The 24,521-nt window shown below is 47.3% G+C and overlaps 1 protein-coding gene across 1 annotated transcript in view; it reads right to left on the bottom strand.

Moving 5' to 3' along the window:
* Positions 1-1,917: 1,917 nt before the first annotated feature.
* The window catches only part of Acoxl (acyl-CoA oxidase like), a 297,983-nt gene continuing 275,379 nt past the window's right edge, over positions 1,918-24,521 (bottom strand). Inside the window, exons 19-20 of the mRNA XM_032902341.1 lie at positions 22,502-22,603; positions 1,918-2,855 (exon numbers count right to left, since the gene is read on the bottom strand). Coding sequence (XP_032758232.1) covers positions 2,667-2,855; positions 22,502-22,603 — 291 coding nt within the window. The 3' untranslated portion in view covers positions 1,918-2,666. The remainder of the gene's footprint in view (positions 2,856-22,501; positions 22,604-24,521) is intronic.

Here is a 24,521-nt window from a genome sequence, read left to right as displayed (position 1 = left end):
TGTTTACCCTAGTGACTTGGCCTGTGGGCAGCTGCATGCACGCCCATCCTCCACTCAGAATGTACCCGCCCCTCCCGGTCCGCCCGTGGCGGCCACCTCTCAGAGCGGAACTTAGGGGGCGCTCAGGGCACGCTGCTCTGTGTCCAGCCTGGCCGCGGCCGCCAGTTGGAAGCCTCAGGAGGCGCCCCTGCGCCCTTGCTTTGCGGAGCTTCTCAACCCCAAACCAAAGGGACTAGATTGGTGCAAGGATGGGTACTGTCCTTTCCAAGAATTCCTGGCCTCCGGGGACCCAGATCAGAAAGATGCTTGCCCTTCCTCGGCTGTGCCACAAGCGGGACTCTTCATCACCGCCGCCTTCTGTCCTCATTTAGGCTCTCCCTGGTTTTGTGTGTGTGTGTGTGTGTGTGTGTGTGTGTGTGTGTGTGTGTGTGTGTGTGTGTGTGTGTGTTTTGTTGTTTTTGTGTTCTATATGTTTGTTTCCCCAGTGCAGAGCTGGTAGTGGGAAGGACAGTTGAGAGACCAGGGAAGCTTCGGGGAGCGATGGGCGTGCACGATAAAGCAGATAAAATAGGGGAATGAGAAAGTTAACTCGAAAAGAATAAACAAGGAAAAGGAGGTGGGCTACCAAAGAAAGATTGTTGCGCCATGAGCTGTACTGGGATCCTCAAAATTTATTGGGCTCACAGAGTGCCGCCTGGAACTGTCTACCCATCGGCCGGCTGAAGCTGGCGACCGCGGAACAGCGGAATTCAGGGCAAGCTAGGAAAGCCAGAAGGGGGTTGAAAAATCCCCTGACCCTCCTGAGGCCTTCGTGACCCTAACCGAAGTCTCGAAGTCAATGGTGCCATGTGCGTCCCCACCCCCAATCTCTTCTCTTACAGCGGCAGCCGAGAGTAGCTGGTCTGGAAATGGATCGTCCCCACACGTGAGGATTAAAGAAACTCGATTTAAGGGCTACCCAACCTGCATCCAGGCTGGCAGCAAGAGGGACGTGGCCTTTTCATGAGGATCAAGTGTCAGGTGGCCTGTCGTCCCACCGTTGGACCATCTTGGTCATTTTGATGTTTATAAGCGGACCTAACGTCACCGTGACACAGCAAAGCCCCAGGCTAAATCTTGACTCTTAGGTGAATCCTGAGCGAGATCAAAGAAGTCATTGGTTCCCAGGGAAACTGGAGGGCTCAGGACAAAGCCTTGCTGGAGGTGAGGGATGGTCGCTATAAGAGAGCACAGGGCAAGGGCATGGATGCAGTCAAGTACACCGCCGATCCAGGTCTGTCTTGACCAAGGCTGTGAACCAGTACTGTGCCTTGACCGACCACTCGGCATCCCACCCATGCAGCCCAAACTGCTGCTGCTACTCCGGGAGTCCAAAACCAGTAACAAGTCTGCCTGCTCCACGCCCTCAGCGGGCAGCCAGGCGCCTCGACTAGCGAAGAACCACACAGGGATGGGGGGGGGGGGAAGCTCCGGTGTTTCTTCTTCGTAGGACCAGGTTGCTCTGGAGTCTTCCGATTTTGCAACCCTGGACACACTAAAAGAAAATTTACAGGCACTGGGGAAAGCAACGGACTGGGCTATGTGCTCTTATTTAGGGCTGAATTAGGAAGCCGGGCTGGAGGCGGAGGCTCTTGCATCACCCGCGAACAAGGCAGTCAGGGGAGCTTCCACCAAGTGCCTCCAGTAAGGTAGCCGCGGGCATTTGGGCCCATGCAGTTTCTAGGGTTGTGTCGGGAGAACTCCTGGGATCGGAGTTGACGGCGGGGAAGAGCAAGGTGGGAAGGGCCAGTGGATCACCCGTGCCTTCCCGAGGCTGCCAACGATGTGGAGGAAGGGAATCGAGACGATGGCTAGAGATGAGAACGAAACCGGGCAACGCCAACTCAGAACACAAATGAGAAATTCATTTCCGCCTGTGTAATCTCTCCAAATTCCAAAAACACTTTATTCCAACTATTCCCCAGACCCGCCATCCCTACCTCTCCAAGTCGCGGGAGCACCTTTCTACCGTTTAATATATTAAACTTTTCACACGTACGCTTTTCTGAAGGCTAGGTAACAGTTTAGCGAGGAGAAACTTGTTGCGCATGATCCTGCGGTCCGGAGATCGCCTACCTGGTAAGACTAGGGCGACTCCGGGCTTAAGCTCTCCTCTCTCGACAGCGCATTTCCTCACAGAGTTGGAGCAAGTCTGATTCACTAATCATCCCTTGTTGAACTTTTGCCCGAGCTTGGAGAGGGTGGAGCTTTCCTCCACCCCTTTTGCCTAAGGGTGTTTGATTTTTATGTTTTGATTTTTTTTTTTCACCCAGCCCCAATGTCTTTCGAAGTCTCTGGGAATCTGAGTCACCGCTGACGGTAGAGATCTTTGGTGGCACCGTGCGGTGGGCGAGACGATTGTCTGGGGATCCATGGCCATGGGTGGGAGAAGTCAAGGCAAGGGCCAGGCGAGGTTACTAGACCTGGATAAGTCACTATGCTACTGGGGCGTCCATCTAGGGCTCCCTCTCCCGGACAACTTGTCGTGCTCCTTGCCAGCCTTAGCCGGACCTCCTCCTCTGCCTGATGAAATTCCCCAAGGTGGTTGCCCTGCATCTGCCACTTTGCCCTCTGCTCCGGTTCTAGCCAAATATTCGGAAGATGGGACACTAAATTTCTCGCCTGGCTCACAGCTTGGCCAGTCGAGAGCGCGTCCCATTCTGCACCAGTGGCTGCGTGGGCGCCGGGGAGAAGGCCTCCGCAGCCCCGGTATTGGGGATTCCCGCTGTTGGTGCGTGGATGGTGGTGTGTGGAATATTGAAGGCAGAGATCACCTTCAGGGAGTCATCCTTCACGGACTCGCACAAATTCAGCAACTGCAAGACATGACACAGAGGGACAGGTCAGATGTGCTCTAGCTCATGGAGGACTTGCAATCTGCTCCTCAGAAGTGCAAAAAATGTTGGGTTACACAAATAACACAGGAGTTATTGTTTCTAAACAAACCGTGTCTTCTTTAAAACCTCTAAGTCTCTGACCCCCGGGTTGAGCCGAAACTTAAGTCCTCCCCCATCCCACCCCCTACCCCCACCCCCCGTAAGGGTTTGAGGGTAGCGGCTCTTGGCTCAGACATTTTGATAACTAGAAACCTAGGTCTGAGACTTAAAGCTGCCCTCTCTCCACTCCTTCCTTCTTCCCGCCCTTCCTCTCCACCTCTGGAGTGCCACCCTCTGGCGCACAGAGGCAACTGACAAGAACTTCTGAATATATGAGCTGCTGAAAAGATCTGCCTCATCTCACCAGAAAGGTGCCAACAGAGTCTAGAAGGCAGTAAGGAGGGTCCCAGATACTGCAGTGGACCACTAAACAAACCAAGGCTTGACGTCAGTCCCTTCCCGGCCTCTCCAACTGCGCAAAGTCGACGAGTGGTCGACCCACTCTGCTAGACAGTGCAGGCACATCAGGTCAGACTTCCCAGAAGAAGGGAGGGCGGTTGCAGACCAGGGCTGTGTTTCTCTTTCATTTTCTATGATTTAGACACCAGCACCATCCCAACCATCCACCCACCACCCCTACAAGGAAGCAAAAATAAAGAATTATTTTTCTAGAACTGAACAAGGGCAGAGGCCTGTTTTCCTTTCCCCTAAGCAACTTCATACTGAACTCTGACACTTCAAGTCTTTGTAAAGTCTTTGACTGACTGCACCACAACAACCTCCAGGCTCATAGTTTCTTTTTGTGGCTTTAAAAGCCACTTTTATGGATGTCACTTTGTCCTTGTGTGCTATCCATATTTTAAGAACCCCCCCCATCAGCCCTCCCCCAAACACTTCAGGTGTTTAGAAACAATGGAGACTCTTTGGAGACTCCCCAAAAAGAGGAAGAGGAGGAAGAAGTATGGAGGGGAAGGCATGTTCAGGGACTTCTTCCTTCAAAGTGCACCCTATTTCCCAATGATTTCTAGTGAAAAGCTTCATTCTTCACACACCGTGGTTAGGCACCACCAAATAAGTACTGAAATGACTTTGATCACATTTGCAAGATGCGACAAGACAGACTGTCACTAACCAAGATTTCCAAGTCTGTAATTAATACTCTCGACAAATTCCCAACTAATCTGTCAACTGTTGATGTCTTCTACCACACATTTCAAAGCCACAAGACGGTATACCCAGCCCCTGAACTCGCCATGTGTACTCATGTAATTATTCAAGATAATGTTCCCTTTGGGTTTCATTAAGGCAGATAGGCCAGCTCTTGTCATGGAAGCTGCCAATGAGGGAAACTCACTTTGAAAGAACACTGGGTTTGGTTTGTAGACTTAAAGGCTAGAGGTAGAAATTAGAGAAAGTGATTTCTGTTTGCTCTAAGGAAGAGTTGTAAAAGAAAAAAATGCTGGTGAAGAACAGTATTTTTATGCTCACTGTTCTCCAGGGGTGAGAGCCCACCTCAGACACTGGAAAAGAGCAGAGAATCGGCTAGGAAAACCAAATATCGACTGCCAAGATAGTTTCTAAACCTCAGGTCTGGAGTAGTCTACAGCATCCTCTTAGCTTTCCCATCCTTACTTCAACAGAACCTAGGATGTGTAGCTGGAAGGGCGTGGCAGGGCTCCCACACGCCACTCCCCTCCGTCTTTTCCTATTAAGATCATAATCCTCAGCCTTCATTTACTCACAATATGCGAACTGTGGTTCTGCCCTGTGTCAGAGACAGCACTGGACTTGAAAAGTGTATGTGCACATCGCACACTGCAGACAGTCATGGCCTCTTCCATCTAGAAGCTGTTGCAGAGTTTCAGGGGCTCTAAAAAATGCAGTGAGTAGGGAGCTGGCAATATGGCTCAATGGTTAAGCACACTTGCCACTTGCAGAGGACCTGGGGTCAGTCCCTGACCCCCACATGGTGGCTGACCACTGTCTCTAACTCCAGTTCCCGGGATCGGGTTCCTTTTCTAGCCACACCCCCCCCCACCCCCCACCCCAGCACCAGGGACATATATGGTGAACATACATACATGTAAGCAAGCATACACGTAAAAAAAAATAAATCTTAAAAGTACAATCTGCTTAATAATAAGAAGTACTTGAATGTGGCCTGGATAGATGGCTCAGTGGTTACCAGCCCTTGCTGCTCTTCCAGAGAATCCAAGTTTAGTTCACACCCAGCACCCAGGTCAGGTAGTTGTGAACCTGTTCCCAGGGATCTGTCACCCTCTTCTGGCCTCTGCAGGAGTGTGTGTGTGTGTGTGTGTGTGTGTGTGTGTGTGTGTGTGTGTGTGTGGTACACATACAGCCTAGTAGACACACATGCACACAGACATATAAGATAAATACAAACCGGAAAGCAAGCAGAAGCATGGGGCTCCAGGAGACCCTGAGTGTGGATATTTGCCTCTGTAACCTGGGGCAGAGGCTCCTGTCTTGTTCCGCTCCTTACATCCACCTACTTGCATATTTTCTTCTCTCATTTGCCTCTCCCAGCACCACCATATCCAGTTAGGAAGAGGAGATGGCCTAGAAGCAACAGTCTCTGAGCTTCCCATGCTCTAAGCTTTCACATTTCCATCCAGCAAGTCCCTGACCATATAGGAATTTGCAGGGTATGGTACCCAACCACTAGCTGCACTCTGTGCATAGGTCGTCCTGCTTCTGTGTGTCTTGCCTCTGTTTCCAGCTCAGATGCTTTTGGGGAAACCCATGTTGAAATACGTGAAGAGATGCTGCTCTCCTCCTGCTTGGACACTGTGCCAGCTTCTTTATATCCATCCCATGTGTTTGAGAGGACATGTGGCTCATGGCTCACTTAACCAGAAGAAGGTGAAGAAAATGAATTCCACAGCCTAGGCCTTGAAGAGGCTCACAGACCCTGCTCCTGTTCTCCTGTGACCCTGATAGTGTCCAGTGTCACTTGCTAGAGGATGGAGACCTGATGAAGAAGAGCTCAGGAGCTTTGGTCAACAGCCAGCACCCACTGCCGATGCAGCAGGGGGCCATCTTGCTTCCCCTGACCCCAGTATTGTTGTGCGCACTTGACTGTAACTCCAGGAATCATCATCACACATAAGACTCCCCAAAGAACTGCCAAGGCCTAAGCCACGTAGAACCGAAATTAATTACTATTAATGGCTTAATGTCCAGAAGAGTGAAGCAAATAAACTTGCTATATCAATTGTACCCCATTTTTGAAAGGAGTCCATTGGAGCTGACACCCATCTTCTAGAGGACTGATAAGTATTAAGTTCCTGTCCATCATTTTCAGCCAACTTGATTTCTCATGAACCTGGATATTGGGAGAGAAACCAAAAGAGAAGAGGAAGTGGGGCTGGGGATGGCTCAGCAGGTTAAAGTGCTGCCTGCTCTTGCAGAGGACCTGAGTTCAGTTCTCAGCACCCACATGTGGTCACAACCGCCTTTAACTTCAACTCCATGGGATCCGTGTGTGCATGTATACACAGACACAGAGACATACACACACACAAATGAAACAAATCACTTTAAAAAGCAAGGGAATCTTCGAGGCTGGAGAGACGGCTTGGTTGCTGAAGTGCTTGCCACATACCAGAAAGGAGCCACATGTATGCTAGTTAACAAGAGGCAGGCATCAAATCAACAGGTACAGTTTGCAGTTGCCATGCTGGCCAGCTCTGGGGGTGGAGGTGGGGATTCCTGGGTTTTGCTGGTGTTTGTGGGGGGGGAAGGGAGGGAAGGAGAGATGGGGGAGGGAGGGAGAGAGGGAGAGAGGGAGAAAGGGAGAGAGGGGGAGGGAGGAGAGAGGGAGGAGAGAGGGAAGGCAGAGAGCTACTGAGTAAAGCATTCAATGTGGACACTGGCTCCCACACTCATCCACACTTACACCCAGGCACATTACATACAAAGGAAAGGGAATCTTCAAATAAATAAGAAAATGTTTAATCTAAAGATGTGATGGGGACAAAATTCAAGCTGCTAGTGAAATGAAGTGTCTGTATTACTTCTGTTTTACTTTTGATACTGGGTCACACTATGTAGCCTGGAACTTACTAGATAGATCAGGTTGTTCTTAAACTAACAAATACTTGCCCATCTCCACCTTTCAAGTGCTGGGATTAAAGGTGTGCACCACCATGTCCGGCTTCTGTGTTACTTGTGGCTATCAGGTTAATATCTTTGTCCCTGCTGTGACATATAACTGGTCTCCTCACTAAACACCCAGAGGCCGTGTTCTGACACAATCCCTACCTATTTGTCTACCTTGAAGATTTGTATCATGACTAATTCTGATTGCCAACTTGATTAGATTAAAAAACATGGGGCTGGTTCACAGTGGTGCATGCCTTTGATCCCAGCACTTGGATAGCAGGGACAGAGGGAATTTCTGTGAGTTTGAGACCAGGCTGGTCTACAGAGTGAGTTCCAGGACAGCCAGGGCTACACAGAGAAACTCTGTCCAAAGCAAAACAAAACAAAACAGCAAACAAATAAAAAAAAGATAATTTTTGAGGTCAATCTTTGACCTCTACATGCATGCTCATACTCATGAGTGAGCACACACATATGTGCTCATACAAATATAAACACACTCATATATATATGTATACATGTATATATACATATATATATACATATATATATATATGAATACACACATACGCTGTATACACATGAAAATGAAAAAACAGTGGTGGTAGTGCTACTGCTGCTGCTGCTGCTGCTGCTGCTGCTGGTAATGGGGGTGATGATGGTTTGTGGTCCACAGGCTTGAACCCAGGATCTCATGTTTGCCCAGCCCTTCCATGATTATTATCATAGATTCTCTAGTTAGCAATAAATATGACCTCTTTGTGCGCTGGCATTTCCTTTAGTGAGAATGCTAAATCACCATTACCTAAAACAAGAGTGCTGACACAGAGGCATTGATTTAACTGCGTTATAAAAGCGTCTGACACTGATTCAAACTGCTGCTGATTCATAAAAGGAAAAGTCTCTAAAGAAGTCAAGTATGCATGGCTTTCCTTTTAGAATACAGGAAACCATATGAAAGGATCAGCAATGGAATTAAAGTAACCACAGGGCCGCGCTTGGTAGCATTTTTAACAGACAAAGGCATTTACACAAAACGAGAAAGAATATTCAATTAGGTGGTTATCACAGAGCTGCAGCGCACTACTTTCACACCTTTTAATACCGAAGAATATGGTATCTGAATCAACTGATGGTTTAGTCTGATAAACACAGAACCGATTTGTGATTTTTCAGTCACAAAAACTTCCTCAAGGGCAGAAACCTCCCAGATACACGAAATACAGTATTAACTACAGCTGTCCCTTTGGTGTCTCCAGGGAGTGCTTCCCAGACTGAGATACTGTCTGAGAGAGAGAGAGAGAGAGAGAGAGAGAGCTGTGGGTGCTTAAATCCTTTACCTAGAATGCAGCGGTATCTGCGACCCCTTCAGATCACCCCTGTGCTTCCCACCCTAAGCAGTCTAATATTCAGCACGATGGGAGTACCAGAGAAGCACTTGTCACTGCGCTCCAGGTTTCCCAGTTCTCACCATTTTGGCTCATCTGTTAGTCCCTCCCGTCTGATAAGCCCACACTTCTGTCTGTCTGCATTCTACACAGTCTTTCACCCCATGTTTGAAGCATCTAGGGACTTTGGCTTATCCCCAAGGACATCATGATTTCTCTATGAGGTTACTTCATCGTTTTGAGCACAGCACTGGCTGCTTTGTAGTGTAGCTTTGCTTTGTATGGATTCTGTATCTTCTTCACTTGAGAGCAAAACTCTCTCCTTTCTTAGGAGCCCTTACAAGTTGCTATTAAAAGCATTTGCGTCTATGAAGCTAAAACGTCCAGGACACCCACCTTCTTGATAATAATAAATCCATACTCAAAAGTCGAATACTTAGAGAGGATCCAAGTAGGGTGTGGACTTCGTAGGCTTAGGTATACAAGCAAATGCACAAAAATAGTTGTGTGTACACTACATCTGGAACATGTAACTGGGATATGTACAATTAAAATTAAATATGTAAAATTAAAATTTAATAGCCTTAAGAATATACTAATTAAGGCTTAATGCAGTGAAGTATGCTCATGAATTCTATTGCTCATTAGAAAGATCTGCTGGAGAGAAATGACAGGATGGAGTGACACATCATGTTCACAGACGAGGGTTAGAGCATCAGATCTTTCCAAACTGAGATTAGAGTCAACGTAAATTCAAGCAGGAAATATACAAGCGATTCTAAAATGCGTAGAGAAATTAAAATAAATAGGGTAGCCAAAATAATTTTGAAAAGGAATACAATACACAGGAGACTTGTATTATCCAATATAAAATTGATTACAACAATCAAGACAAAATTAGTAAAAATGACAGACAAGTCAATGAATGGAGTAAAATATGAAGTCCCTGAACACCTCATAATCATATGTTCAAAGGATTCTCCCCAGAGAAGGCAAAATACTTGAATGGGAAAAGGCAAGTTTATTACCACATAGCGATTAGATACTTGGCTAATTTTATGACAATTAACCCACTTCTACCCCATCCTATGCTCAGAAATTAATTTGAGGTAAGAAGTAGACATCGCTGTAAAAGCAAATGTCATTTGCTTTCTTGGAAAGTATAAGGGCCAATCTTCACAATTTTCAGTTAGGTAAAACATTTTAGAAAAGGCACAAGGGCACTAGTAAAAAATTGAAAACTGACAACTTACACCAATCAATTAAAGCCTGATTCTTATTAAAAGATATTAAGAAAATGATCAGACCACAGGATGGGAAAATTAAAAGTTCTCATATTTACAGTGTCTAGCAAATTCCTACCACATAGCACTATGCAGTTTTTAATAGGACAGAGGACAAAATCACATATTTCACAAAAATATGAGGACATATCAACGACCAATAAGCACTTGGAAGGATTCTCAACATCACCAGATGTCAGAGATGGATATTAACACAGCGAGAGAGCATCCCTGTGAGTACCCATGACCACTGCCTCTCTGGGACAATGAGACTCTGTACTCAGGGACTGTGCCTGAGGTCACCTGGAGGTGAAGGCCAGTTGCTGGAGGCCATGACACATCAGAGTCTTAAAGAAAAGAGCCATGGAGAGGGAGAAGAGACATCAAGAGGCCAGAGGAATCTCCATAAAGAAATACTAGCCGGATGGGAAATATTTCAGAATGGACTAACACATCTCAGACATACACTGGGCAGAGGGATCCAGTCTGTCTGTTCCATTCTCAAGAATTTCTGCAGCAGGAGAACTGAGTTACACATACACAGTCACAACTGCAGGGGACGAGGAAGGCAGGGGAGAAAACTGGCTCCCAGAAACGTCTCCAGCCATGGACACTTTCTCCAATGTGATTAAAGCCTGTGTTATACAGTCTGCCCTCTGCTAAAACTCATCAAAGTGTACCAAAATTTACATATTTCATTGTATGCAAAATAAGCCCCACTTTTCCATATTAGTTTTTAATTAAAATGTCTAAGTTAGAGGAAAATGAAAGACAAAAGGCAATTTTGGGGGAAACAGTATGTGACTGCAAACTTTAAACTTTAGTTTTTGTGAAAGATAACAGAAAATAACATCTGCCATCTCTCTATATAAAGGGTGCCTTTTGACTCCTACAAAGAAGGGAGAACATAGTAATATAGTTTTACATTTATGTAGTGTGTGTGTGTGTGTGTGTGTGTGTGTGTGTGTGTGTGTGTGTGTTTTAAAACACACCATATCATGCATGTGAAAGAGAACAACTTTTGATAGTTTGGTAGTGTGTTTTTCCCTTCCATCCTGTGGACCCCAGTAACTAAACTCAGGTAGTCAGGCTTGGTGGCAAGTACTCTGACCAAATGATCCTGCTCAATGGTCCAATAATACAATTTCTTTAATGGAAAATGCAATGCATTTTGTTTTCTTCTTTACCGTAAAAGGCCAGCCCTTCTCAGAGTGAGCCCCCTGTTTGGAAGTCAGCCTGTACGGCTCTCAGGCCAGCTATGCCTGGAAGGGATGCTCTAGATTAGATGAAAGGCAATAAGGTCCCATGTTCAGAGAGTGTAGGAAGTGTAGGGGTGGTTCTGATGCTAAGGTCCTGTTTCCTAATTGGTTCTTGATCTGTCAGTAAAGATGCCGTGGGCCAATTGCCTGACAGAAGGAATAGGCGGGACTTCCAGGTCCCCATAGGCAAGCTAGCAGATGCAAAGGAAGGAAAGAGTTTTTGCCATGCTTTGGAGGGACAAAAGGTGACCAGCCATGTGAAATCTCGGGAGAAGCAGTCATAGGCTGTTCCCAGGCGGGAGGATGGGGTGTTGAGCTGGGGCTAAAGGTAACTGAGCAACTAAAGTTGAGGACAGATTTGGGGTGCTGAGGTAAGAGTATTGGGGAGGGCACAGAAGTTGTAGGAGATTAGTAATGCCCAACAATTGAGCCAATAAGACAAGTTGAAATTGAACAACCGTGTGTGTCTGTGTTTTTCATCCATGGATTTAATATTCTCTGGGTGGAGATTGGTAGCTCAGTCCCATTTCCTTCAGAGCTTAGGCGGGGGGAGGGAAGGAGTAGCAAAAGCTACAGCCAACAAGGGAGACTCTTTAGTATGAGGCCAGGGGAGCAGAAATGGCTCAGGTAAAATGGGACTCCCAGAGTCAACTGACCTGAGAAATTCAGAAAGTTCTCTGGAAAGGACTCTGATGGGGCTACAGCCATGGCTCAGTGGGCCATGCTGCCCCAGAGCGCCTGAGGTCCTGTCCCAGCACACTTGTGTAATCCCATCCTTTTCTTTGCACAAAAGTCACTATTAATGCTCATTCTGAGAAGACAGATTCCCTCTTCTCTTAACCACAATGCACACCCTAGATATTTTATTAAAACAAACCTGAGAGGACTCGAAAGGGTGAAGAAAGAAACAGGGCAGCTAGGGCCTGTGGGCTCCTGGGTGACTGGGATGATAGTTGCCAACTTCACTATATCTAGAATGAACAACAACCCAGAAATGGAGTGCACACCTGTGATCCAGTCTTGCAGTTGGAAGACACAGGTTTTTTAGCCAGATTTTGACATAGGATGACTTATGCTTTCAATCCAGATCTTGAGGCATTGTGGTCATGACAAGCTTAGGCCCAGGCAAAGTAGTACACACTTTTAATCCCAGGAGACAGAGGTAAGCAGCTCTCTGAGTTCAAGGCCAGCCTCAGACAGAGCAAGTTCCAAATCTAGTACATACCTTTAATCTGGGCCACACCTTCTGCTGGAGGCCTACATAAGGACAATGGAAGAAGGAAGGCCCTGTCTACCTGCCTGCACTTACTTGCCAGCACATCTGTTGGAACCTATTTCTTCAGGATTCCAGCTTATACAGAAGACCAGCTGAAAGAACTAATCTCGTGGGCTGAGCGACTACTTCCCACCCACAGCTGTCTATAGTTGGACTGCAGACCGTAAGTAATTTCAACAAATTCCCTTAATAGATAGAGACACTCCATGAGTTCTGTGACTCTATGGAACCCTGACTAATACAGTGACGGTGGTAATTTCCTTGGTTTTCTTTCTGATGCACAGATCCCCAGTGAAGAGATACCAAGAGATGTTGACAAATACCCCAAGGTGCATGTGCTGTCTCTCACCAAAGCACCAGGTAAGGGCAGCTTCCCCACACAGAGTTTTGCCATGCGATTGTTCTAGTTCATCCAAGCCACACAGAGAAAGCTGTGTCCACACTCCCGATCCCTCAACAGGTCACCTGGATAGTCTTCTATCCCAACAGGTTGTAGCGAGATCCTCAGGGGGAGCTGTGCCCTCTACCTCCTGGCAGTGGAGAGCCCCTTTCCTCTTCCACATAGGATCAGAGAAGGCCTGGGGAGAACTTAGCATTAACATGAAAGTGACCAGGCCACATGGGGAAAATGAGATCTTTTCTGTCTTTCCCTACCAGTGGAGTCTGAAAGGCTGACCGAGTTGAACCCCCTGCACTGTGGAGTTTCCTTTCTGTTGCTGGGTTTAAACATTCTGACTAAAGCATCTAAGGGTAGGAAAGGGTTTATTACCACACTCTCAGGTCTGGAGGAGGCAAAGTACAACCTGAAGCAGCCGCTGTGGAGGAACACTGCTGCTCGCTGGCTCGCTGGCTTGCTGGCTTGCTGGCTTGCTGGCTTGCTGGTGCTTGGTTAGTTTTCTTAGGAAATGATGCCACCCACAGTGGTATGGGCCCTTCTGCATCAATTAACAATCAAGATAGTTTTCTCCCTGCCAACCTAATCTGAGCTGTCCCTCAGCTGAGACCACCTTCTCAGGTGACCCTAGACCAGCAGTTCTTAACTTGTGGGTTGTAAGTTCTTTGGGGTCTGAATGGCTCTTTCACAGAGACCAATCACCCAAGACCATCGAAAAAACACAGATATTTGCATTATGATTCATAACAGTAGCAAACTTATGGTTACGAAGTAGCAGCAAAATAATTTTGTGGTTGGGGGCCCCTACAACATGAAAAACTGTATGAAAGGGTGGCAGCCTTAGGAAGGCTGGGAACCACTGCTCCAGACTGTTGAGCTGACAGTCAAAAGCTAACCAGAACATCTAGTGGGGGAACATCTAGATGCAGTGGGGAACTCAGAATTCTTATTCCTGTGACGTGGTGATGAGGTGAGAGAGCCCTACCATTCCCCCACAGTGCCAGAGGAAGCCAGCTAAAGACGCTTAAGCAGATCCAGATTGTTTTGTGACATAAAGCCTCAAACATTCAGGTTTCAATCAAAAGATACTCATCATACCCAGAGCCAGGAAATGTCAGGCTAAAAGAAGATGACAGTGAAGCCAACGTAGAGATGACATGGGTAAGAGCACTAAGCCGCCTGGTAAAAATGCTCCAGTGACTGGTTATGCGCAGGCTTGCACACGAGGAACAGTACCTGCATACAGCCCAGGGTGGTGAACATAGAAAACAGCCCAATGCTGTGCTCAAGCTCAGGAAACAAGAACACCTGGGTCACATGACTTCTGGCGTGTAAAGATGTCGCATCTGCTCCAGCAAGGAAGGGTGTCCAGGCCTTTAAAATTATCAGCATGTACCCACTGCATGGTCTAGCAAGAGCTCTTGGGCATTTACTCTGGAGAAATTAGAATTTATATCCACATAAAATCCTGTACACCAACGTTTTAAAACCCAAGTGGTTTTAGTTTTTTTTTTAAAAGTGGTCTTAACTGTTAAAAGCTAGACTGGTTATTCACACCGTGTGTGAAATGCTACTCAGTAAATATAAGTCAGGCTCTTGACACATGAAACAGCAGACATGCATCTCCAGAAAATGACGCAGAAGGAGAAAGCTGATCGGAAGCGCGTATGTTTTATGCGACCCCTCGATGAAAAGATTATTATGCAAATGAAGAGCAGATGCATGTGACCTGGGATTAGAGAGAGGGGATAAAGGAAGACATATGACCATAAAAGAACCACGTGAGGGGTCCTGTGGTGATGGAGGCACACTACACCCTCCCAGTGTCAAGGTAACCGTATGCTAACCCTGCATGAGATGCTCTAATGCTTTCAAACGGGGGAACTAGGCAAAGAATTGTGGAACTGCTGTGCGTCGTTCTGGACAGCTACAGATGAACGTGTAACCCGCCCCCCCAAACAAAACATTTAATCCAGAAAGAAAACCAATGGGATCATAGCATACGTTTCAAGTCAGATTCTAACAAGGGAGTTTTATACGAGCCCCCAAAGCCCCTCCTTTGATTTTTATGCCTTTTAGTTGGCATATAATGTGCACAAGGAGCTCTAAGCTCAGCAGCTTGCTAAATTATGCCAGAATGAACACACTTATCACACAGGTTAAGAAGTAGAACATCTGCCTCCCAAAAGACTTTAAAAAATAATCCTGCACTCGTACCTAACATTACACCGGCTCAGCAGTAACTCATTAGCTGAGCAGAGTGGGTGCCTACGGCTGTGATGTGGGCCTACGACTTGCCATGTGAGCTGCCCAGCCAGAAGGGTGCAAGAGCCTCAGCTTCCCACAGACGCACCAGCTCCCACAGGTCAAACGTGTCGTCACCCCCACATGCTATGCTTGTCTGGTTACTAAATCCCAAGCGGTGGGGATGGGAAGACACAGGGATGGGGCAGTAGCTAGCGCTGGAGAGATATTTAGTGGTGAAGAGCATTTACTCCTATAGCAGAGGGTTTGGTTCTCAGCACCCACATCGGGCCGCTAACAACTGCCTATAACTCCAGTTCAGGAGGATCTAATGCCCTCTCCTGGCCTCCCATGGCATAGCATGAACATGGTGTACCTATGCCCATGCAGACACATATACATACATGTACATAAAAATAAATGAATAAATGTTAAACATAATAATTGAAGGGAATAGGCATTACCTTCAGGAAATGAAAGGCAACCACAAGGAGATTTGCTTTTGTAAGTGTTAACTTATGACGAAATGGATACACCAAGGATTATTTGTTTCTGTTTCAAGTGAAATCCGTTACATTTTACAGGAATCCTAATAAGGTCACTGTGCATAACTGTGGCTGGGGTGGTCCGGTAGGATCCATCTCCTGAAAAGTCATCTTGGTACAGCACAATCACTCGCAGGCACAAATTCCAACCATCGGAAATTTGTGGCTCCTGGGTTGAGGGTGTGAACCCTCAGAGAGAAGAGTGTCCCACTTGCCAGGCATGTGGGCATCTCCCTGAGGGGCCCAGGCTGATGGCCCTGGAAGAACTCAGGCTGGATACCTGCATGACAACTCCGCTCCTCAGCTGCTCTTGAATGAAGGAAATAGAGGGGTCCCAGTTCATTCCCCAGGTACACAAAGCTCTCCTGAGGGCCCGACGTCTGACCAGGTGGCTGCCAGGTCAAAGTCAGGACGGGCGGCTGGGTATGACCTCGTGTTCTTCTGCTACTGGTTAAACCGAAGAAACCAAACCCCATGTATGTTTTCTTAACCTCGGCTCAATGACTCCAATTTGTCAGTTCAAGCTAGTGCGTCATGTCATCAGTGCACACAGGGGTCAGGAGAGGAAAGGAGAAAGAGGCATCCCCAGCCCTTAGCAGTGATCTGCAGCACTAATCATCTTCCCATCTCTCTGTTTTAGAGTCTTTGGCCCTAGGAACAGATAATTAGCTGGGATAGATGCTCTGGTTGCTCCATTATCCTCCAGAGGGGCACCAGCAGCTGTATAGAAGAGGCAGTGGGTTCAGCTCCATTCTGGTTACCCTTTCAATTCCAACAGGATTGTAAGCCTTTCTAGTTACACGTCCAGTGAGTCAATGCCAGCTGCCCAATCCTCGACCTTGGTCCCCAGCAGGACCCGGGTCCCCTTTCCCTAGCAGACTAGCTCTCACCCCCTTTCCCCTTTGGCAGAGATGTCATAGCAGGGTTTCTATACCTCAGCGCTTGCCCGAAGCCACACTGGTTGGGCTTAAACTGGTAGGAAGCAGAGATCTTTTCTCACTCGTCTGACAAAGGGAACAGTGTAGGCAGTAGCTGAGGGTTTAGGGCCAAGGAGCCTGGCCTCAGTTTCCCACTCCTGTGGGTATTTTCAACACCCACTGCTTGAAAGTTCAGCTCATGCTGCACTGACCCTGCCATCTGAGCATCTGTTGAGCTGCCTTAGGCAAAGGCAGACGGAAGGGAAAGCTAAGTGTTCTTCAGAATAGCATCCAACGGAGCCTAGAAAACAGCCAAGGAGGTCTCTGTAGAAGGTGAAACCTCCATGAACCATCTCCGAGCTTCATGGCTTTGAGTGTGGGGCATACATTCTCCTGGAGGATAGGGCTGAGGCGACAGGTGAACCCAGCATCATCTCTCCACTTACAGCTCTCCCCCTAATTTTTCTGTTGTTTTTCCTTCTCTCAATCTTTCGGCATTTGCATTTATAGTCTGCACTTAGTTCAAAATGAATGAGTAGCTTGAGTGACTATAAACACCAAATATAAATAAATAAAAACCTGTAAGGTACACATGTAATAAACGGGAATCACCCAGCTCCTGAATTAGAACACTGGCCCAGAGAGCCTTGCTTAAGGGACGCTTCTTCTGCACTTTCTTACTCTAAGTCATATTTGAGAATGAAGCCTCTGTGCCTGTACTGGGAAGTACAGGAAGGGCCCGTCAGTCATCAGTCTTGAATGCTTTTTCTCTTCAGCAATTCGACTCTCTGATTGACTGAGCTGAAACTTAAACCCTAGCCGGAACGGTCACTCCAGTAGGAGCAGGCACAGCCAAGAGCCCAGGTCACACCCCATCAGCAGACTCCCAGAAGTTCTCATCCACCCTGGTGGGGAGATGGATCGACTCTTGGGCTGCTGGGCTGCTCTCTGCTTTGTCTTATGAGTGAAGCAAAGCAAAACGTGGGCTCTGCCTGGCACATCTGTGAGTGCATCAAAGAAACATTCTGAGAGTCATGGGAGAAGAGCTCGGGTGGGCTTAGCTCCAGTAAGATGTGTTCCAGCATTTGGGCGGAGTAGTGCAATGTGCTTGAATGTGGGGGTAGGGCTGTCAAAATTCCCTGGACAGAGTTGTGGCTGGTATTTCCCTTCTCATTTTATGAATGGGTTTTTGGTGTTTGACCACTGGGATTCTCATTTTTGATTTCCTATGGCCTCTGAGAGGTAGAAGGTTAGCCCTTTTACTGGGGCCTGGGCTTCCCAAGCCTCCCTTGATTCCTGGCAAATGGTTTATCATCCGTTAATCATTGACATCCATGTTTCAAGTTCAGCAGGAAACAGAACCTAAATCAACATTTTGCTTAGCATTATCTCCACCATACTGAAGAGGGTCCTCTTTGGACCTTCTTGGTTGTGGTTCACTCAACACACATCAACTGGAATGCTTCCTTCAGTGTTGGTTTTGCTATTAGTAAGAGTAATATTACACACTTCTGTATGGTGAAATCTGTAAGGTTTCTCCTCTGCGTACTCTGTGTTTTTAAAAAAGATTTATTTTATTTTCAAGTGTACGTGAGTGTCTCTGTGTGGAGTTACGTGCACATTGAGAGCAGTGCACTCAGTGGCCAGAAGAGGGCGTCAGATTCCTCTGGAGCTGGAGTTACAGAGCATGGTGAGCCTCCTCACACAGGTACACACTTTTCATGGCTGAGCCATCTCTCCAGCCCGTTATTTTTACCTTTTGTCCCAGTCCTAGCCATTTCCCAAGACTTACTGCTCCTTTTCTCAACAAGTGATTAGGAGCCAAGAATGGCTGCCATTTGTTTGCTGATGCCCTGGGTCCCATTTCCTAGCAGGCACATTAAGAAAAGAGGCTTGGAGGTAGGAAGATGCAGGTCTCTCTAACTTTGGCTGGTTCCTGTTTCACTCTGAGCCTGTTTCCTCATCAGAGAGGGAGGAAAAACAAAAAAAAAAACATTCACAGGGTTGGAGGATTGTGTGGAATGGTGCCAGAGAGCCTGTCTGTTCCTGAAAATAGCTTTTGTTATTGCTGCTGCTGCTGCTGCTGCTGCTGCTGCTGGTGCTGCTGCTGCTGCTGCTGCTGCTGCTGCTGTAGTTGTGGTTCTTGCTGACATTGTTTTCCCACACCAACTTTTATGCTGAATATTATCAAAATATTTGGGAAACATCCTCAGAGCCTTATCAGTGATTTGATAAAACAATACAAGTAATTTTAAGAAAAATTGGAGAAATAAGAAAGTTGCATTGCCCTGAAGCCATGTACCATTTCCAGCAGACCTGAGCTTTCTCTTATCTCAGAGGGATGGTGACTGAGGAGAGGGCTGGAGGGGATGACAGTGAAACACCAGGGACAGCACTAAGTAAAAACCTTAACTGGAGACCTCGCCACAACGAGCTGGATGCTAGGGAAGAGGCAGGTGAAGTAATTCCTCCCTGAATTGTACGGATCCTTAGAAGAAACCTCAAGCAAGGCATTCGGTTTAAGGCTGGCCTCATCCTGAATGTCTCTTTGGAGCATCTTGTAAGGTGAAGTAATTCCAATGGACTTTACGGAATCATGGAGACCATTACTCAAAAGCATCAAGCGGCACACACAGAAGGTAACACAGCTGACGTAGGAGGGAACGGAGATAAAAGCTTAAAGATGCAAGAACCTGAAACTGTTACCTGGAGTTATACAACAACGGGGTTTTAATCTACAGGGAAATAAAGGACAAAGTTAAATGTATTTTGGGAGTAGAAACTAAAAAGTGCCCCCAGGGAACATGACAAAGAAAGTGGGGACCTGTTCAGATAAAAAGTCTAACAGCTAGAATAAAACTGGGGTGGGGGATGAGTTAGCCTCAAGGAGAACGACACCCGAGGAGTCAGGGAACTTGAAATACTGGAGGAAACACCTAGGCCACTTTCAAGGACACAGAGAACCCCTGTCTGTCTCATATAGATTTGTCAGAACCATCCTGCTGGGCATCTTCCCATGACCAAGGACCCCAAACCTATTTTGAAGAAAATCTAATGATTTCCTGGATGACTAGAGGTTCCTGAAATGAGGTATGGTGGAGGGGGAGATGATTGAGAGGGAGGTGATGGAGGGGAGATGATGGAGAGGGAGGCGATGAGAGGGAGGTGATGGAGGTGAGAGATGATGGAGGAGAGATGATGGAGAGGGAAGTGATGGAGGGGGGAGATGATAGAGGTGGGAGATGATGGGGGGAGGTGATGGAGGGGGAGATGATAGGGAGGAAGTGATGGAGGGGGGAAGTGGTGGAGGGAGGGTGATGGAGGAAAGATGATGGAGGGGGGAAGGTGGTGGAGGGGAGGTGATGGAGGGGAGGTGACAGAGGGGGGAAGTGATGGAGGGAGGGTGGAGGAGGGAGGTGATGGGGAAAGATGATGGAGGGGAAGGTGGTGGAAGGGGAGGTGATGGAGGGGAGATGATGGGGGGAAGTGATGGAGGGGGAGGTGGTGGAGGGAGAGGTGATGGAGGGGAGGTGATGGAGGGAAGTTGGTGGAGGTAAGGTGGTAGAGGGGGGTGATGGGGGAAGGTAGTAGGGGGGAGGAGGTGGAGGGGAGGTGGTGGTGGGGAGGTGGTGGAAGGGGGAGATGATGAGGGGGAGGTGGTGGTGGGGGAAGTGGTGGAGGGAGAGGTGATGGAGGGAGAGGTGATGGAGGGGAAGGTGGTGGAGGGTGGGGTGGTGGGGGGGGGTGATGGGGGAAGGTAGTAGGGGGGGGTGGTGGAGGGGGAAGTAGTGGAGGTATGCAATTTCCTCATTTTCTTCCTTTTGAGACACTTGTGTGCTCCAAGTTGGCAGTCTAGAAATCCAACAAGGAGGCCTTTGAGCAACCCCATGTACCCTTCCAGAGAAAGGTAGTTCTGAGGCTGGCTCCTTCCTGCTCATCTGATGTTGTGAGGGTCCCACCGTTGACAAGTATGGAAATCAGGTTGCACTCCAAGAATACAAAGCACTTAGGTGTCCTACTCGGCCTGCCTCTGCCGCATGTTTTTCTAATTCAACATTACTGATGCCACAGATCCAAATATTCCCTTATATAACAGTTTCAATTAAAGTAATTCTGGAGAGCTTCATAGGTCCTGTACCTAAGTCAATCCACCCCTTCTCTCCCCATTCCAACTCCTCCCATGTCGTCTCAAACTCTTCTTTAATAGTGTTACATGCATACATGCATACACTCATGTATATGTAAAACACCTATTGAGTCGACAGTGTTGCTTCTATGTACGTATGTTCAGGGGGACAGCTTGATCATCTAAAGATAGCTGACCATGAGCTTGTCCCTGAAGGAACCTGATTTGCCCCTTCACAGCAGCTTTTGATTGCCTATGGTTCGTCATCTAGGGGTGGGGCCTTGTGAGATTCCCCCATCCAGGCTGGATGCCAACTGTGGTCTTTATGTTCGTCTTGCTCAGCTGACCACGTTGAGATTTCATGGGTGCAGCTCTCCTGTCATTTCTAGAAGACGTAATCGAGTAGTGACTTGATCTCTGGCTCTTCATGCTCCTAACCTCTCTTCTGTGTGTAATACTTTCTAAATTAAGTTCTAAGGTAGTGCTGTCCTTGAGAAATGGCCACATCAAAGACATCTGCCGCCTATTCATTGCTTCTCTTAGGGCCACTTGTGCCCTCAAAGTTTATGTGCCAGAAGGACTGGTTCGACTGTTACACTACTAGCTCTTCTTCCAGAGGTCATGTGTTCAATTCCCAGTACTCACAAAGGTGGTCAGAACTGTCTGAAACTCCAGTCCCAAGAAATCCAGTGCCATTTTCTGGCCACTGAGGGCATTGCACTATACGTGCAAGACGTATTCAGGCAAACATGTATACATATAAGATAAAAATGAATGACGTGTTGTCTTCAGCAACAGGGCCCTGCCATCCAGCTGTGAAGCACAGTCCAGAGCCTTGGCAATACCTGTGTTGTGTGGGGTTCCATGGGACCCCTTTGGTCAACAACTCAACAAGATACAGCCCATTCCTGGCACGAGGTTTTACTTGGTGGCAATAAGAGGTCTAGTGGGGGCATTGTCCTCTGTAATACATGGTGACTCCAGTTGGATTCCTTTTCTATATGTATATGTTTTAGGAAGCTCCCAGAGCAGTAGGTTTCCATATGGTTTCTCAAAGGGCACATAGTATCATTTGTCCCTTCCAAAATTCCCTGAATTTAGGAATTCTTCCTATTCTGTTTCCCATGACACTATACTCTTTCTCCTTCCCTAGGAGGTCCATCAGAGAAGCTTCTTCTTGCAGAGATGGGAATTAACACAGACACCTAGAACCAGACAATGTATAGCAAAGGAAAGACTTTGGGACACTCGGTACTGTATGGGATAGCTTTATCAAATTCCCCCGAGGCTCAGGGATCTATGGAAGAAGAGGTAGGGAGATTGTAAGACTCAGAGGGCATGGGTGTCAGAGACCATGGTATCAAGCACAAGACCACACGGCTTCAAGCCAGCGGGATCCCAGCACTGAGAGGGGGAAGCAGCCCCACCCCTAAGGAGGAAGCTACTCATACTTGACAACAGCTGGCGAAGGAATGTCTCTTACTGAGCGTCACTGGGCATATTAACCACACAGTTTGTGTTTTTACAAATCCGTACTGGGACTCTCGAACGACAGCCCCTCTGGAGACTGTTCAGGCTGAGTCTTTGGTCTCTTTGTGCGCTGCCACTGCTGTCCACAGTCTCTCTCCTAGAGCAGGATGGGTTAATGGCCCCACCTTACCTTCAGGCGCTAAGTAGCTTTTCACTTCCATTGTCGATACTGACATAAAAATACCATAGGATTTTCTCCTGAATATGAAGGGTGAATTAATATGCCTTGGAAGGAGTAGAAAAAATATTAATGCTGATCTGCAGTGAGACAAGGAAACACATGTTCCCATCTCTGCTTTCGATGTCAGCAAGTTCAGGCACAGCTGGTTAGCCTTTGTCACTTAATGGAATCCTAACAGTCTGACACTATGCATACAAAGTCCCAAAGGCCTAGAGTCAGTGCTCAGAAACTGGCAACAGAGTAGCAGGGGCATGTTCTAAGAAAGCAGAGAGCCAAAGGCTGCTGCACAGAGACCCTCCTCTGCACCCGAGCTCTTACCTGAGCCCTGATCCGCATGCTGGCCGCAGGAGTCAGGTACTTATGTTCTAAGTACCAGCCCCGCTCCTGGAACAGCAGCTTCGTTCCATACAACAGACAAAACTGAGGAGCGAGAGACAGGAAACAAGCAAACGTTAGAAAAATGGAGAACGTAAGGGTCAGAGGTGACATCACATCATATTTCCCAAAACCCAGAAAGTCCTTAATTAAAATGGTCGTGGTTTGGATGCAAAGTATATGTTTTACTGTTTTAACTTTCCAATAAACCTTGAAAGCAAATCTAAAAGTAGAATAGACAGTCAAATGGGGTCCCTGGTATCAATTCCATTCAAGCAATCTTAACACACAATCAACCTTGATTCACATGTAACTCCCCCCACGTCCTTCCACCCGGGTGACTTTGAATAGATTTGAAAGAAGCATGAAGTTCTGTTTGCTTCCCTGCTCATTCATGAAAAACACTCTGCCATGCCATCTTGATATTTTCCCATTGATCAGCACTTGATTAAACTTTCACAAAAATAGCACTCCTCATTTATATCTTGCCTCGGTATGTTTTTTTCTGTTACATTTCTGAAAGCAAGCACCCTGGGTGACATCACAGTCAGTCATCACCAATCAAAAATAAACTCGTTTTCCAGAGGCAGAATGGCTTTTCGTTTAACTCTTCATTCCCTCACCATTTACTGTCCCACAATTTGAAATTGTGTGTGTGTGTGGGGGTGCTGTGCAAGAGCCTTCGAGGTTCCCCCCGAGCTTCAGCAATTAGACCTCTGACCTTCTCATATCATCTCCACACCCACTCAAGTCCCCTCTGCGGTACTGTGGCACAGAGCCCAGCCCCACCACTCCATCCACAAACACACCTCACCTTCGTATCTCTAAGACAATGGCTTTTGTGAAGATAGTCTTAGGTGGGAAGACAGCTCAGTGACAGGGTGCTTGCCTTTCATGTGTACGAGCTCAGTTTGGATCCTCATCACCCCCTTTGGTAGATAATCCCAGAGCTGTGGAGTGGAGATGGGGTTCATTGGCCAGCCAGTCTAGCCTACCACTAAGCTCCAGGGTCAGCGAAAGACACTGTCTCCAAAGGCAAGAAGAGCAATTAAAGAAGATGCCCATTGTCAGCCTCTGTCCTCCCATAGGGACATGGATGAGTGTTTCTTCCTACACGGGTGCACATACATATGCATATTCACAGTATATGTGTGGGCACATGTAGGAAAAGCACAAGGGGTAGTGGAGTTCCTTACAGCTGGAAACTCTGGTTGTGAGTCAGAAGGGAAAATGAACACAGTGGTAGCCGCCACAGTCTGAAAGAACAGTGCAAACGGGGAGTATAAGGAGAGTCGTGGACCTCAGCCCAGGTGGCTCCCCTGGGAGGTAATTAGGAGACAGGGAAATTCTAACTGTACTGTTCCCTAGAGTCTCCACTGTTCTCTGAACCCAACCGAGTTGAGAGGGCAAGGATCTGCCGTGATTTGAACATGTCCCTCAAGTCCCCCTGCTGGAGACATAATCCTCAAGTTAATGGTACTCCTGAAAGGATGAGACCAATAGGACAGCTTTTATGGAAAGAGAACAGGACTAGAATTCTTGTCCTGTGATGCTCTCTGCCATGTTAGGACGCAGCACGAAGCCAGCCCCTCACCAGACGGAGCAGATGTGAGCACCAGGCTCTTGGAACTTTCCAGCCTCCAGCACAGCTGCGAGCCAAATATATTTCTATTCTTCATAAAGTATCCATTTGGGGGTGTTTTGATACAGCAACAGGGAATAAACTGAGATAGCTTGTATCCATGCATGCTAAGTGGGTCAACTTCCCAGGGAGGTAGCAGGATAGAGAAGAGAGTAGAACTGGAGAGAAAAGATGTTCATCACAAGTCCTAGCTTTAACATCAGCCTCTCATCCAGTCCTACCAATTCAAGCCAAAGTCCACTGAACTGCAGAAAGCTACTGGCAAGCCAGCCTCTGCTACACAATGCAGGCTTAGTTCTACACGCCAGCTATACCCAGGCT

Source organism: Rattus rattus, chromosome 5 (genome assembly GCF_011064425.1).
Source record: "Rattus rattus isolate New Zealand chromosome 5, Rrattus_CSIRO_v1, whole genome shotgun sequence".
NCBI classification, from domain to species: domain Eukaryota; kingdom Metazoa; phylum Chordata; class Mammalia; order Rodentia; family Muridae; genus Rattus; species Rattus rattus.
This window is presented reverse-complemented; position numbering and strand designations above follow the sequence as displayed.